The sequence below is a fragment of the Oreochromis niloticus genome, linkage group LG8 (assembly GCF_001858045.2).
Source record: "Oreochromis niloticus isolate F11D_XX linkage group LG8, O_niloticus_UMD_NMBU, whole genome shotgun sequence".
Lineage (NCBI taxonomy): Eukaryota > Metazoa > Chordata > Actinopteri > Cichliformes > Cichlidae > Oreochromis > Oreochromis niloticus.
In genome coordinates this window covers 15,948,343-15,964,573 of record NC_031973.2, presented here as the reverse complement: position 1 = coordinate 15,964,573, position 16,231 = coordinate 15,948,343, and the positions used below count along the sequence as shown (strand labels likewise).

Genomic DNA, 16,231 nt, shown 5'->3' with positions numbered 1-16,231 from the left:
ATTGTGTAAACGAGTGTATAAATAAAGGCGGCGGACTACAGCTGGGTGTGAGTCTCACTCAGAGCTCTCACCCATGTACATGTCTTAACAAGCTTGTCATCTCTTTCCTTACTTACTGAAACGAAATGCTCATGACAATGGCTGTTAAAGTTGCTGCGTGACTATTAACCACGGTAACGGTACCTGACGTCACTCTTCTCTGAGCATCCTATGGTGGAGTATTAGATTACATTTCCTAGGTAAATAGCCCCAACTATATAAAGCCTTGTGTGTCCTCTGCAGTCTCAAAGGAGTATGAGAGACTCACAACTAATATTATGCAAAGATTTAACAGATTCATCTGAATTTAGCTCTGTACTTAGGTTATACATAAAAAACAAAATTTTCTTTGTTTAATGAAGAGATCTGATTTGACAGAATGGCGGGTCAAATCATGTTTTTTGTGTTGCTTTTGGGAATGACAGGTTAGTAGTTTTATTTATGTTCCTTCAATACATTTTATGGTGTGTTTATTTTTGCCAAAGTGATCACTCAAAGTTTTTGGATCAGAAATTAAAATCTTGCAATCGTAGAGAACTTGTCATCATTTTCTGTATTTTCTGTTTTTGTTTCATGTGCAGGTGTAGTCACTACTCAGGCTGTCAGTAAGTTTGCATCTTTTCAAAACTTTCTCTAAAGATTTGACTTTCATCGTTTTATCATCAATTTATATCAGCCTCATATTTACACATTCATAGGAGTAAACACTGAAAGCCTGTGAGAAATATGTTTTATATGTATGTTTGGAGAATATTGACCAAATGAGTCTGTCTGAATCTTTTTTCATGATCTACCTAATTGCTTCTTAGGACCTCTTTACCCAACATCTGGAACTGTAAGCTCTGCGGTCGATGATGGAAGTTCTCCACAGATTACCCTGCTAAGACCTTTTTTCTATTTTGGGCGGACATATAACAGTATTTACGTATGTAAAATTAACATTAACAATTCATGTACCACATATGTACCATACAAATATTTTGCTGTCTAATTAAATTTCCTGTCACTAACTGCAATATAAAACGTGGTTTGCAAAAGAAAATCTCAATCTGTTTATCTAGATGTCGTGACAGGAAATACTTTTTTTCTTTTCTTTTGTTTCCAGGTCAATCATAACGGACACCTAACATTTACTGGTCCACTAAGTGAATATAGAAGTCAGAGGTTCCCACAAGGCATCAGAGACATCATTGCTCCATTCTGGACAGATTTAGACAACAGAGGAAATGGTCAGATCTACTACAACCAATACACAAGTGGAACTGTTCTCCAGCAAGCTACACGGGACATCAATCAATACTTTCCAGGACTGAACTTTAATGCCAACTGGGTCTTTGTTGCAACATGGTATGAGGTGGCCTATTATCCCACAAGTGGAACAGTAAGTCAGATTGCTAAATTCGGAAATAAATTATGTGCTTATGTGTGATGTATACGTGAAAGTCTGTTGCCTACTTTACTAACTCGGGAACAGTAGGTTAGTGTAATCTAGTGTCATCTTCCAGACATAAAGACATAAATTCCTGTGACAGATTTCATACAAATATTCTTTTTGAATATTGCGCTTTTTAAAAAAAAGTGATAGCTAAAGATGGCCTAAAGCATTTCATACTAAGAAACTAAGATGGTTACGGTAATAGTAATTATCTGAAATCTAGACCATTCAAATTGAAGTACGAATGTCTTATGAATTAACACATTTGATACAGTGATACACCAAAAGCCTATCATAACAAAATTAGGTGTAAATCCAGCAGAACACTGATCAAACAGTACATATAATAGTAGAATTCATATTTTCCAGCGCACTACTGTCCAAGCTGTGCTGATCTCTGGAGACCAACATTCATTTCTGCTGATGAACTACGGTATAATAGCCTCAACAACACTGAACATTCAGGTAAGACCTATTGCAGTTAATACTCTGCATATTTACTAATGAAAAAACATTCATTATTTCTAAATGCATTAATCATATTTTTGTGACTCACATTTGCAGGCTGGTTATGATACAATTGGCTCCACTCACTATTATGTCCTCCCTGGATCATTCACTAGTGCTGCATCAGGGAGTAACTCAAATTTTCGTCTTGGCAGCAACGTCAATGAACCTGGTCGCTGGGCCTTCCGGACAGACCATGGATCAACAGGCTGCACTTTTAATGGTAAGACTGCAGGATACAGAGGACAACTGCTTCTGCAACCTTTATGTTATATATCATTACAGTCATGTGCAACTGTAATAGGCAAGGCAAGAATTCTAACCACAGTGCATTAAAAGTACGGTAAAGCAATGAGGTATAGGTTATTAATGTGAAAGTCTCTGACTGTTTTTCCTTAATGTTGTTGGAATCAAGAACTAATGAAGGAGTTTCAAAGAGAAATCAGCTTTCAAATTATTAGTTGGAGGCTTAAAATACATTCTTCCTACCTGCCTAAAGGATGTTTAGCTCAAGAATTCAGAGGTTTGGAAAAATTTGAATGGTAACATAGGTCATGCAAAGAACAAAGAATGATAGCCAGAGAAGCTGTTCCCAACAAACTGACTTATCCTAAGGCAAGATTCACATGGACACATTGCTTAACACAGATTACTTATCACAGTTACTTCTTCATTTTGGTGCCAAACTGCATAAGGAACTATCTCCCTCGCTCAGGATATGTCCACTGATAATGTGATGTGATTTAGTGGTGTCTGCACTGGTGTTTGAAAAGTTTCATATTTCAACACAAGCAATGCATGCAAAGCAGACAATGAAAACTGAAGTGGATGAGGTTTCCCAGTACATTACAGTTGGACCCTTAAATATGAATCCTGCACCAGTTGTACTTTGGTTGCCAGGAATCATTGGGTTAGGTGAAACTCAACTTGTTTTTGAAGCAATAAAGAGTGACTTGGCCCTACACCAGTAAGCTGCATACCTGTTCTTTATCTAAGTAGGTTGACGTTGTGCAATGAGAGCTGACCTATATACAGAAGTGACACAATTGTGATGCACATCACACACCAATGCTTCTGGGACATCTTTTGAATAATTATTTCACAGAATAATAATTTACACTTTTATTGCCCAGCCTCATTTCACACATATTATTGTTATTGCAAGTGGTTAGTCTGCTAAATCACAATGCATTGTTATATATTTCATTCAGGATTCAGAGCTCATCACAGTACGGAAACAACTTTAGTGAAAGTTGCAGATGGCCTCTGACAGTGGAATCATCTCTGTACTTGTCCTGCTAGACCTCAGTGGAGCGTTTATTAACAACAGTATTTTATTGCAGAGATTAGAGCAGGCCATAGCAATTAAGCCCGTGCTTGAATCATGTCTATCTAATAGACTCCAATTGGCTCATGTAAATAGGGAGTTGTCTTCACACTAAGGTTAACTATGGTGGAGTTCCACAGGGTTCTATGCTAAGACCAGTTCTGTTTACATTATACATGTTTCTTCTAGGCAGTATCTTTCAAAGGCATCGTGTACATTTTCCCTGCTACGCAGATGATCTCCAGCTCTGTCAATGATGCCATAAGACTTAACTGTAGCCTTAAAGACATAAAGACCTGGGTAACCTTCAGTTTCCTGCTTCTAAATTCAGATCAAACTAAGATGATTGCACTTAGCCATTAAAATCTTACAAACATGATGTCTAACCAGATGCATACTCTGGATGGGACTACCTTGGCCTTAACACTAACAGAAATTTTGGAGTTGTTTTTGACCAGGTTATGTCCTTCACTGCTTGTATTTAACACATATTTAGGATTGCTTTCTTGCATTTCTACGGTATCTCTAAAATTAGAAACATCCTATTTCAGAGTGATGCTAAAAAATGAGTTCATGCATTCATGCGCTTAAAGGCTGGACTACTGTGATTCGTTATTATCAGGTTGTCCCAAAAACTCACTGAAAAGCCTGGAGTTGATCCAAAATGCTGCTGTACTGACAGGGACTAAAAACAGAGAACATATTTCTCCCTGTTAAATCCAGAATCAAATTTAAAATCCTTCTCCTCATATATAATCAGGGCCCATCTTAATCTTAATATTATCTTAATACTTAATGCTCTTATATTAATGCTTATATTAATGCTCATATAAAGTGCCTTGAGGCAATTACTGTTGTTATTTGACACCATATGAAAAAAAGGTGTGAACGTTTTTTTCCTATAGCTTTATGAATGTAAATGTCTGGAAATTTTAAACTAGGCATAAGGGACATTTCCTTTTATTCTTTTTAAGGTGAATTAGTGCAGCTGGGTGCTTCATTCTGGAGTGACAGTACCTGTGCACAGAAGTGCACATGTACCTCAACAGGCCTGCAGTGCCGCAACCAGCCGTGCTCCTTTTCACAAATCTGCAAGCCAGCTTCCTTCCAGTTCTCCTGTCAGACAGTGCCAAGAGGAACCTGCACCATAAGTGGTGATCCCCATTACTACACCTTTGATGACACAGTGTTTCACTTTCAAGGCACTTGCACCTATGTTCTCTCTGAGCAATGTAACAGTGGACTGCCCTACTACAGAGTAGAGGGCAAAAATGAGCACAGAGGCAGTACTCGAGTTGCTTGGACACGACTGGTGAAAGTGCATGTCTACAATGACACAATTGAGCTTGTCAAAGGACGTCGTGGTCAGGCTAAGGTTGGTCATTTTGATTCTGGATAAATACTACACTTTATGACGAGATATAGTTTTCTCACTTGTTGCATTTGCTGGTTTTTTACAGGTTAACGGGAACTTTGCATCCACTCCATTCTCCCTTAGGAATGACACCGTGCAGGTTTATGAGTCAGGTTTTTCTGTGTTTGTCAGCACTGACTTTGGTTTAGTGGTGTCTTATGACACAAATCATTATGTCCAGATCAGCTTGCCCTACACTTACCAGAATGCAACATGCGGTCTTTGTGGAAACTTCAATGGCATTCGTAGAGATGACTTTCAAACTCGGGAGGGTGAGGTTGTGAGCTCTGATGTGGTTTTTGCTAACAGCTGGCAAGCATCTGGGGATGATGAGCCTGGCTGTGGGCCACAGTGTGCAGGTCTGGACTGTGCTGTTTGCACTGTAGAAGAGACAGCATTGTACAGCAACACTGACCACTGTGGTATCCTCAGCAGTAGTTCTGGACCTTTTGCAGCTTGCCATCAACAACTTCCTCCACAGTCCTTTGCGGACAGTTGTGTTTATGATCTGTGTGTAGGAGGAGGGTACCAACCCATTCTCTGTCAAGCCCTAAGTGTGTATGCAAGTCAGTGTCAACAAAATGGTGTTCAGCTACCAAGTTGGAGGAGACCCGGCTTTTGTGGTATGTTAATCACTTTTTTTGCATTATTTCAAAAATATTATTGTATTAAAATTCCACTGATGTAAAGATCGATGTTGTTCTCTTATGCCTAGAAATCCCATGTCCAGCCAACAGCCACTTTGAGTCTGAAGGCACAGGATGCCCAGCTACCTGTGTCAATCCCAACTCTACCCACAACTGCCCTCTACCTTCTCAGGAAAGCTGCATCTGTGATTCAGGCTACATCCTCAGTGGTGGAGTCTGCGTCCCTCATGCTGAGTGTGGCTGCAGCTTTGAGGGCCGTTACTACCGCTCTGGACAAACTGTAATACTAGACGAAAACTGTGGGAGACGTTGTAGCTGCAGTTATGGCTCCATGACTTGTCAGTCTCATGGTTGTGGCCCACTTGAATCATGCAAGGTGGAAGATGGAGAAAGAGGATGCAGACCAAATAGCTATGAAACATGTTGGATCAGAGGCCCAGGGTCATATCAGACATTTGATGGACTGACATACCAATATCCTGGAGCGTGTCGACTGACACTTGCCAAAGTTATGGGACTGTCCAGTCACCCACACTTCATGGTGACAGCAGAAAAAGTGCCAAGAGGCCAGCAAGGTTTTGCAGGAATTCTGCATTTTGAAGCAGAGGGTATACACGTATCTATTGAGATGGCAAGGAACAGTAAAGTGAAGGTAAGTGAATGGAACACTTACTTAAAATTATGTTCTTCCTTTAATTATTTATTTATGTGTACACGGACACAATACTGTTTAAGTCTTGTTAACTGCAAAAAACTGGATGACCCTACAGGTTAATGGTCAGCTGATCAGGCTGCCTTTCAGCACTCCATCCAACCGCATCCAACTCTTCCACAGCAGCATTTACAGTGTCATCATTCGCACTTCCTTTGATGTAACTGTACAAACGGTCTGGCCTCACTTTGTCCGTGTCACTGCTCCTGGTGTCTACAATGGTTCCCTGGGTGGACTCTGTGGTGACTACAATGGTCATCCATATGACGACTTCCGCACACCCAATGGTGTCCTGGTCAACAGTTCTCAGGACTTTGGAGACAGTTGGCGAGATGGCTCTCTGGCTGCTCACTGCGTGGAAAGCATGAACCAAAATTCTACAACTAATTACAATTCTAGTGAGTACTGTGGCATTCTCAGATCACCAGATGGGCCATTTGTACCCTGTTGGTCTGTGGTTGACCCAAGGCAGCAGGTGGATGTATGTGTGGAGATCATGAGGGGCTCTAGCGATCCAGCATCAACTCTGTGTGATGTCCTACGAGATTATGCACTAATGTGTCAACAGAAGGGTGTTGCCTTAGGACAATGGAGAAATGCAACTGGCTGTGGTAAGCATTCAACTGTTTTTTAATTAATTCTAGCCATGATCTCCAAATGTTTAAAAATGCCTTTTTTATATTAACACGTTTGTTTTTCTCCAGCACTAACCTGCCCGTCAAACAGCCATTATGAACTCTGTGGAACGTCTTGTCCTTCTTCTTGCCCCAGCCTCTCTTTCCCCTTCACCTGTGATACTGTGTGCCAGGAGGGTTGTCAGTGTAACAATGGTTTTATTCTCAATGGCGACCAGTGTGTTCCACCAACATCTTGTGGATGCTATCACCAAGGACGCTATCGCGAAAGTGGTGAGCAGTTCTGGGATAGTGAAGAATGTCAGAGCTTGTGTACCTGTAACGGCACTACAGGGAACGTCCGCTGTACTCCCAACTCCTGTGGCCCCCAGGAGTCCTGCCGTGTGGTGGAGGGTGAGTTTGGCTGCCATCCCAACCCCCATGGCACCTGCTCTTCCTCTGGAGACCCTCACTACATCACCTTTGATCGTAAGGCCTATGACTTCCAAGGAACCTGCCGCTATACTCTGGTGACCCTTTGTAATGCCACTGATGACCTCAATCAGTTTTCTGTGGAAGCTAAGAATGAGGCATTGAATGGGCGTCCACTTTCAACAGTAGCTGAAGTTTTTGTGAATGTGTGGAGCTACGATGTGCATATGTCAAGGGATAGAAGAGGTTTGGTACAAGTAAGTAGTTAATGATATTGCTAATTAGATGATTGTTATGAATAATATCAGATTTATGAAGTAAATGGCAGCTACATATATTTTAGGGATATTTTTACTGCTGTGAAAGAAAAAAATAACAATTAAAAAGCAGAAAAAAATAACCACTGATTTTCTTTGCATATCTCTTCTAGGTGAATGGAGTAACTAGAAATTTACCTATTAACTTGAATGAAGGTAACGTGTCTATCTATGCAACAGGATCTCGTATAGTTGCCAGCACTAATTTCGGCTTGAGTGTCACCTATAATGGATATAGTGCAGTGTTTATCTCCGTACCACCAAATTACAGGTACAATTCCCACCCATCAAAGCTACAGTCATTATTATTTGACATGCTTTAAAAACCAGGATAATCCCATCTACATAAGTCATTTATTTACTATTTATCCTTATGAAACTAACACAAGGACTAATGTTAACTGTTGTCATCAACACAGAGAAAAAATATGCGGACTTTGTGGAAATTTTAATGGAAATCCAAATGATGATTTTCACACACCATCTGGAACGATAGTCACATCTCCAGATGAGTTTGGGAGAGCCTGGAAGGTGCCAGGCAACTACACGTGCAATGATGGCTGTGGCTCCTCCTGTCCACAGTGTGCCAATGAACAGCCCGCTAGAGATCAGTGTGAGGTGATCCAGGCAGCTGATGGGCCCTTCAGTTTCTGCCACGAGGAGGTGGACCCGGCACCATATTTCAACGACTGCGTGTTTGATGTATGTTTGTCAGGAATACAAGGCCACGATCTCTTGTGCAGTGCCATTGAATCATATGTCAGTGCGTGTCAGTCTGCTAATGTTCGAATCTATCCGTGGAGGGAGAACACCACCTGCAGTGAGTCAACATGTCGTTTTATTATATTTATATCGAAATTTACAAGAAATTTGCTCACCACTTAAGTAATTTGACAACACTCATTATATCCACATTGTATTACATTAAAATTAGATGTCTGATTATTGCCATTTTTCGCTTTTCTCATTATTAAGCATTGGACTGTCCAGCCAACAGCCATTATGAGCTGTGCGGTACTGACTGTGGCCACACCTGTGCCAGTAGCATTGATGAAACCTGTGAGCAGTTCTGCTCTGAGGGATGTTTCTGTGACGAAGGCTTCATCAAGAGTGGGACCAGGTGTGTCCCAGTGGAAAGCTGTGGCTGCCAATATGATGGATTCTACTATGATGTGAGACATTAAAGTCAATAGTAAACAAACAACAGTGCCTATTATATAATGTCTATTATAGCTCAGTAATAATGTGGTAATACTGAGGTAACAAGGTGGAAACAAGAAGATAAAAATAGAGACATAGCAAATAATTGCGACTTAATTTACAGAGTAATAACCAAGTGATCTAGTGAGTACTATTACATTTAAATCTAAGTAATAACAGATCATAAATTATAAGTGATAATATGGATACAAATGTATGTACATGAGCTAAAAAAAAAAAATTAGTAATAGTATAGTCACAATCACTAGCAATAAAACACATTTCATATATACTAACCTCATAATAATAGGGTAACAAGATACTAATATGACTTTAGGTTTTAATGTATTAGGATACCATTACCGTATTGACATAATGCTGGAATTAATCCTATGTTAATAACCTTTTAATACAAGCTTCAAGAAATGTGATGTTACCTGGAAACACGTGGTAGTTTAGGTCTAATAACCAGAAATCAGAGCTGCAAAATGTAAAACATGCTAGTTCCATGTTAATAACCCAAAAAATCCAAACCGTATAAAAAATTTCAGGAAGCATGATGAATACCAGGAAATGTGGTAGATTCTGTGAAATAGCAAGCAAAATGCAAAACTACAGTTTATAGTTTCATATAACTGAAATCCTAGGACCAAAAAACATCTTGTTTGCTATCATATATTCAGCATGGCTATTATGACTATGTTTTATATTACAGCACTAGAAAGAAAATAATTCATATGTAGCTATACAAGCAGAATGATGCTCTAACTCTTTAAACTGCAGATTAAAAAAAAATCTCTTCCTAAATAAATGAACGCATTAAACAATCAGTTGAAGATTATACAGCTACATCAGCATAATTAAATACTCCTTATCATGCAGCTCTGTTCCACATATTTATTGAAATTGTGGCATTTAGCATCTGTCCTCTCTGTGGGAGAAAGAACAACAGTTACAACTAGTTGCTCTGTCACAATATTTAGTATATTAACAGTTGCAGTTTGTAGTGATCTAGCAATTACTGCACTAAATCACCTACAATTAATGAAAAAAAGAATTCAGAATGGCATTTTAAGAGCTATATTTGTTGTATCAATTTGGCTATAAATTGGTGTGGTGTGGTTCACAGGCTGGCGAGTCCTTCTGGACAGACGGTTGCTCCCAGAGATGTGAATGTCACGCTCCCAATGACCTGCGATGTTCTGCTGCATCTTGCACTCCTGCACAAGAGTGCTCCATCAGAGACGGACAGCTGGGCTGTTACGATGCTATGTCCACCTGCACTGTGTGGGGGGATCCACACTACATCACCTTTGATGGAGCAGTGGCTCATTTCCAGGGAACTTGCTCCTACATCATCACTGAGAGCACGAACCATGGCACTAATGAAACCCAGTTTCAGGTGATAGCCACCAACAATCACCGTGGAAACAACCGTGTGTCATTTGTGTCTGCAGTGGACATATACCTCTCAAATCATCCAGAAAGTGTTTACATCAGGATTGGACCCAATAAAAGAGTAACGGTAAACTATCTATCACTTTCATAGCATTCTACTTAGTCTAATCTGCACAAAAGTAACAACACACACTTATTGCATCTCTTGTCCTCTCAGGTAAATGGAAATGATGTGTCTCTTCCCACCACAGTGGGAATCTTAGCTCAGGTGGTAAGGCAGGGAAGCTACATAGTGGTTGATGCCTCTGACTTGCTAGTCCAGTTTGATGGTCAGAGCACTTTACTGGTCAGACTGGGCCAAAACCGTCATGACAGAGTCACAGGGATGTGTGGAAACTCTAACAATGATCCTTCAGATGACAAAGTCTTACCCAATGGCACACTGGCACAAAACGATAATTATTTTGGACACAGCTGGAAGTCACCCACCAGCCAATCAGGGTGAGTTGCAATGGAAATCACTACTGATGCTTCAACAAGGCAGTAGCTGATGCCAGTATGATTTGTCTTTTCCAGATGTGGCTCCACTGATGAAGATGATGATGGACTGAATGACTGCACCTTTAGAGAAGAATACTCCCAACTCTGCAGTGTCATCACCAACACCACCGGTCCATTCAGCGCCTGCCACCTGCACTCTGACCCCGAGCCATTTTTCTCTTCCTGTGTCTACGACCTCTGCCTCTACACTCCAGCCAATGGCATGCTGTGTTCCGCTGTCTCCGCCTATGAGAGAACCTGCTCTGTTCTGGGGCTAGACATCCCCGACTGGCGCTCTGCTTTGCATTGTGGTATGTTTGTACTGCTCAAATGAGACATTTAATAAAAATTTAAATCATTGCCATTCATCACTGATGATCCTTTCTCTGTGTCTGCAGATGAGTCAGACCCCTGTGAAAAGCTGGACTGCACAGAGCACGAGTGGTGTGGTGAGAAGGACGGTGTCTATGGCTGCTTCTGTGATGAGCACCACCATCGGCCAAACAATGAGAGCTATGGTGCGGGCTAATTAAACCTTCAGTAATATCTGTAGTGTATTTATTGCATTAGTCAGCCTTTATATTAAGCAGTCAAGTCAACAAATGTCTTTCAAATCAGTATTGATGACTCAGCTTTAAAAAATCATGTCATAACGCATCAGATTGTGTTTCTCTCTCCTTCTTAGACTCGGCCATCACTTGTGTCAGTAGTTCTGGCACCATATCTCTGTCCCGCTGTCAGCTGTTTGAGGCCGGCTTCCACTCTGATGCCCTCCATCTTCGAGATGAAACCTGCAACGGGACTCTTGAGGATGGTCGACTGGTTTTCCACTTCAACAATGATGACCAGCTTTGTGGGACAATGCTGAGGGTAACATTAGTACATTGAAGGAACCTTCTGGGCAGCATTTTTAATTTTTGAAAACATGCTTAAAATCTTTTGTCTTCTTACTCTTAAGAGCAACGGGACTCATTTCAGTTATGAGAACACCATCAGCGGGGATGTGGACTCTCATGATGGTCTCATAAGTCGTGAGAAGAGCATCCACCTGCACTTCTCCTGTGACTATCCTCTGACCCAGGCACTGTCTATGGATGTTGGCATCAACCCTGTAGAGAGGTGATAACCACAACACCATCTGGCTTACATTTTTTGTTTTTTTGCTTTTTGGTTATATGACATTGTGGTTGCTACTTTTCCAAAGGTACATAGCTCGCTAAGCTTTATAGAAATCTCAGTGTTTGATTGTCTTCATGACTAAATGACCATGTGAATCACCAGCATTTTACCCTGTCTTTGTTTAATACAAACGTTGTTCTAATGTGCTCAGTTTTTGTACACCCACTCTGTCACCTCAATTTGTTTTGATCATTTCCAATTACTTTCTACAATATGTTCTAATTGGTGGTTGAACGCTTTTATATGTAATTTCTTCTAGGCTGTATGACCCTATCTTTGTAATGCTGTTTATAATAAATTCACTTAAGAGTTACAGTGCTTTTCTATTAATGCATTAACTGTGTATTTCCTTCATTTGTGTTACATATTTTTGTATATATTTTGCTACAGACTGCACACACACCTGACCACTTTATGAATTCCAAATCCTGAAAACATCTTGTTTTATCATGTTTTCCTGTAGCATTGTAAACAAGAGACTTCCATCTGGTCTGGGCCATTATCATTTGAGGATGATACCCTTCCGGGACCCTGGCTTCCACTTCCCTTTGACCAGAAACAGAAATTTAGAAATGGAAATAGATGAGAGGTTATACATTGAGGTTCAGACACAGGGAATCGATGAGCGGCAGATCTCCACTATTCTGGACTCTTGCTGGGCAACGCCTGTTAATGATGCCAGCTACCCTGTGCGCTGGGATCTCATCACTACACAGTAAAGAAATTGCCTTAACTATTCTTTTCTTGTCTTTTGTGATGGGTGAACTTTAATCATCTTCTTATCATAACTAAGTTGTTTGCACATTAACACTGCAACTTTCGCATTATGCTGTTACCTAGGTGTCCTAATCCAGCAGATGGCACAGTAGAGCTGGTTCAGAACGGCGTCTCCACCGTAGCCCGTTTCTCATTCAGGATGTTCACCTTTACCAACTTTTCATCTATCTACCTGCACTGCCAGGTCCACCTGTGTCTTTTGAGACACAATAACTGCACAGCTGTACGTACTACTTATAACTATTTGTATTAACACTGGGAAAAAATCTTTCATACCACTTATTGGATTCCTTCATCTGCTGAAATCACCCTGCTTTCCACAGCATTGCTACCCAGGTTACCATGCAAGAGTGGCGAGGGATATTTCCTACCATGACAGTGAAGGCATTTCATTGGGACCGCTAGTATTGAACACAGGTAACATTTTTACAACACTGGCAGTCTTGTAGATGATACAGCTGCATAATCAGTGGATTGTGATACTTGTATTCATGAGCCAAGTTTCAATTCACTGTAGATCTTGGTTGTTTTCTTACAGAAAGAAGAATGAAAGCAAGCAGCTCTCCAGGCCTCTTGACATCTCTGGTGACCCTGATAGTCTGTTTGCTGACTGCAAATATTCTGATCTAGAGAAATCAAGTTAATGCACAAATTACAGCAAACTCAGCAGTCGTATAATAACTGAGTATAAATGTAATAATTAAAACTAGAATCAGAAGACTTTTTTTTATATATACATAGAGGAATACTGATGGTCTGAAAAGTGGATGTTACTGAATATTTGACATCTGTGAAAATGCTTCTTATTTGCTCCGAGTGCTCCTGTTTGTAACTGCTGCAGTTTTTCTTTGCAACACTGGAGGGCAGCATCTAATCAAAAACCTATCTTGTATGCTTCTGTTTCCAGTTCATGAGTTTTAACTTCAGGTCATTCAGGTTCATTTTAACATGGTTACATCATGATTTATTTTGTAGTATTCATTCATTCATTAGCAAATATAAAAATAATGAAGAAGAAATGTATGTGTGAAATATGAATGTCTTGTAAACTGTGAGAAAATACAGTCTGAATTGATTGACAGTTTTGCTTTCTTTTCTCTTTTTGAAAGTAAAAATGTTACTACATTGCTTTCTATTCACTTTTTGAATTCACAAAGAGGGCTCTTCATGTAACTGTAATAAAGGAGGAAAACTCCATTTTAGAATCACAATAGATATTTTTTATGCAAAGGACAAGTAAACAGTAACCACAATCCAATCTAAACGGTCACTACAAGGTTCCCGTTTCACGTGATAGAAACTATGCATGATACAAGAGATCGAGGGTGATTTATCAGTCGATATGTCTCAATATTGTGGAATGTGACCTACAGCAAACATAATACCAGTTAACACACACGCACATCATGAAATTTATCATTGGTGTTGTGATACAAGTGTTCAAAGAAGGGCATTGTGTCCAGAGGAATAAACGAATGCTTGATAAACTATAGCAAAGATATCCTGGACACGCAGATCAACGTGGGTTTGTTTTGTAAAGATACATCTTGATATACGAATGCTACTTCTATAGAGGTAAATAACCAGTGACTTGTGGCAAGTAAATATAACATAAAGAACCTTTAATAACATTATCGATCTCGGGGACCGGACCAGAGTGGGCAAACATGACCATCTGTTTTTAGGTAATATAGTTCATCCTAGTTGCTTTGTTAATAAAGAAGGATACACAGGGAGCTATACTTTGGGGCATAGTATTTATCAGTCTGTAAACTGAATGCCACTCCTACCCAGCCAAACCATTCTAGCCACAATTTTAGAAGGCCCAGTACACCAGAGAGTATTATCAACTAATGCAAGCAACAGGGCGTCACTTAAAGGGCAGGTTGCTGGCTATAATGCATGAGCATTTTGTTATTCTGCTTCAATCTCGAAACTGATGTAAGGTGTTCAGGGAATGTCTCATTAAGTAAAACTTGAAATGTAAGAATGGAAACCCATTTCATAAATCCTGTACCTCCCTCAGCGATTTAAAAATTTTCACAGTGAGTACCACCTCATAAAATATATGGCTCTTGAAGTAGCACCCTTATGACCGACATTAAAGTACATTAATATAGGCCAGTTTAACACCACATACAGTTTACACGAGATAATTTTTTTCTTATATGAATGTTATTTATTTTAACTGTCATAAAAAAGGATGTGACGAGTGATAATAATAGAAACTGTACTGCATTAAAACATTCACAGCAGGTGGGAAATCCAATCTTTAAGTGATGACCTGGTGAAACATTTCGGTTCAAACAACTTTACATTTATTAAGGTTGTTGTGTTTTTAACATGTTTTAATGCTTTGTATCTTGTTCTATTTAATGTGAACAAGCCCCTAAAAAAGTCAGTGATCACTGACAGTTATCGCTCTCTTGGTTTTTATCATCACTATTCATTTTAAATACTGCCGCAACCTCCAGGCAGGATTTCAGAGAGGAAAATAGGTCAACTCCGCCCAGGGGAGGAGACACAAAAAAATACTCCACTCACCCGGATCACGACATACTTGTCATTTCCATCCAATACCAAAATATATAAAAAAAATAGTTGAATGTGTGGTGGAGTGTAGGGCCAATAATTGCTTATAAGAAAAATGTAGCTATAGAGCAGTGATGAGTTATCATAGACTCCAAAAAAAGATGGCTGCATTATAGCAAGATTTCTGTCCCAATAAAAGTGAAGAATAAAAAAATCATGGTATTTTTTTAGATAAGAATTATATAATATTTCTGGTATATTTCTTTGAAATCTGCCTGAAGGAGATACCCAAACACACGCCCACTCAAGAAAGTTGAAATGCTTACAATTTGTTCCAGAAGAAAGTATTGTTTATAAAGAAGCAATGCAAGCAATATTGATACTGGACCAATATTACCATGATGATGCAGGAACAAGACCAACACACGGATATCAGATCCGCCATTTCAATAATAACTGATCAACACCTGTGTCTGAAGTGTATTCCTGCCCACAGCTGATACCTGATTTATACTGATTTTTGCTTACAAGAATGTTTTTATTCTCTAGGTAAACCACAATGGGCATCTGACCTTTGATGCACCATGGTCTAGCTACACCCCCCAACTGTTTCCAATGTATGGATTCAGAGACATCATCGCTCCATTCTGGACAGATTTAGACAACAGAGGAAATGGTCAGGTCTACTACAACCAATACACTAGCGGCAGTGTTCTCCAGCAAGCTACACAGGACATTAATCAATACTTTCCAGGACTCAATTTTAATGCAAACTGGGTCTTTGTTGCAACTTGGTATCAGGTGGCATATTATCCATTGACTGGAACAGTAAATCACCTCTTACTAAATTATGCAATCAATATGAAGTATATGGTTATAATGCCTATGAATATATATACTTTAAAAACAAGAAGTTGCTTTTTTTCAGCAAACAACAGTCCAAGCTGTCCTGATATCTGGTGGCCAGTACTCATTTGTGCTGATGAACTATGGGGAAATAGCCTACACAACACGTTCTGTACAGGTTGGTACCATTTAAAATATAATACAGTAAAAACATATATTTTAAATTTTTGTGGCCATCTCTTACTTTAAGTGAAATGCATGCATATATAAATACAATATAACCATGCAATTATTTTTAACAATGTGACTTGTCAT

The 16,231-nt window shown here is 39.6% G+C and overlaps 1 protein-coding gene across 2 annotated transcripts in view; it reads left to right on the top strand.

The window, feature by feature from the left end:
* Positions 1-13,735, top strand: part of LOC100707335 (alpha-tectorin) — a 49,611-nt gene extending 35,876 nt beyond the window's left edge. The window contains exons 1-25 of one of the 2 annotated variants that reach the window (XM_019362609.2): positions 38-239; positions 418-464; positions 621-644; positions 849-964; positions 1,145-1,420; positions 1,844-1,939; positions 2,039-2,204; positions 4,283-4,683; positions 4,769-5,345; positions 5,438-6,021; positions 6,140-6,692; positions 6,786-7,384; positions 7,558-7,715; positions 7,864-8,264; positions 8,420-8,616; positions 9,774-10,169; positions 10,260-10,543; positions 10,619-10,893; positions 10,981-11,100; positions 11,268-11,452; positions 11,541-11,701; positions 12,225-12,476; positions 12,602-12,761; positions 12,862-12,955; positions 13,056-13,735. In XM_019362609.2, coding sequence (XP_019218154.1) covers positions 419-464; positions 621-644; positions 849-964; positions 1,145-1,420; positions 1,844-1,939; positions 2,039-2,204; positions 4,283-4,683; positions 4,769-5,345; positions 5,438-6,021; positions 6,140-6,692; positions 6,786-7,384; positions 7,558-7,715; positions 7,864-8,264; positions 8,420-8,616; positions 9,774-10,169; positions 10,260-10,543; positions 10,619-10,893; positions 10,981-11,100; positions 11,268-11,452; positions 11,541-11,701; positions 12,225-12,476; positions 12,602-12,761; positions 12,862-12,955; positions 13,056-13,168 — 6,234 coding nt within the window. In that variant the 5' untranslated portion in view covers positions 38-239; position 418 and the 3' untranslated portion in view covers positions 13,169-13,735. Of the gene's footprint in view, positions 1-37; positions 240-417; positions 465-620; positions 645-848; positions 965-1,144; positions 1,421-1,843; positions 1,940-2,038; positions 2,205-4,282; positions 4,684-4,768; positions 5,346-5,437; positions 6,022-6,139; positions 6,693-6,785; positions 7,385-7,557; positions 7,716-7,863; positions 8,265-8,419; positions 8,617-9,773; positions 10,170-10,259; positions 10,544-10,618; positions 10,894-10,980; positions 11,101-11,267; positions 11,453-11,540; positions 11,702-12,224; positions 12,477-12,601; positions 12,762-12,861; positions 12,956-13,055 lie in introns of those variants that run through there. The other variant, XM_019362608.2, reaches the window with a different exon arrangement.
* The last annotated feature ends 2,496 nt before the right edge of the window (positions 13,736-16,231 follow it).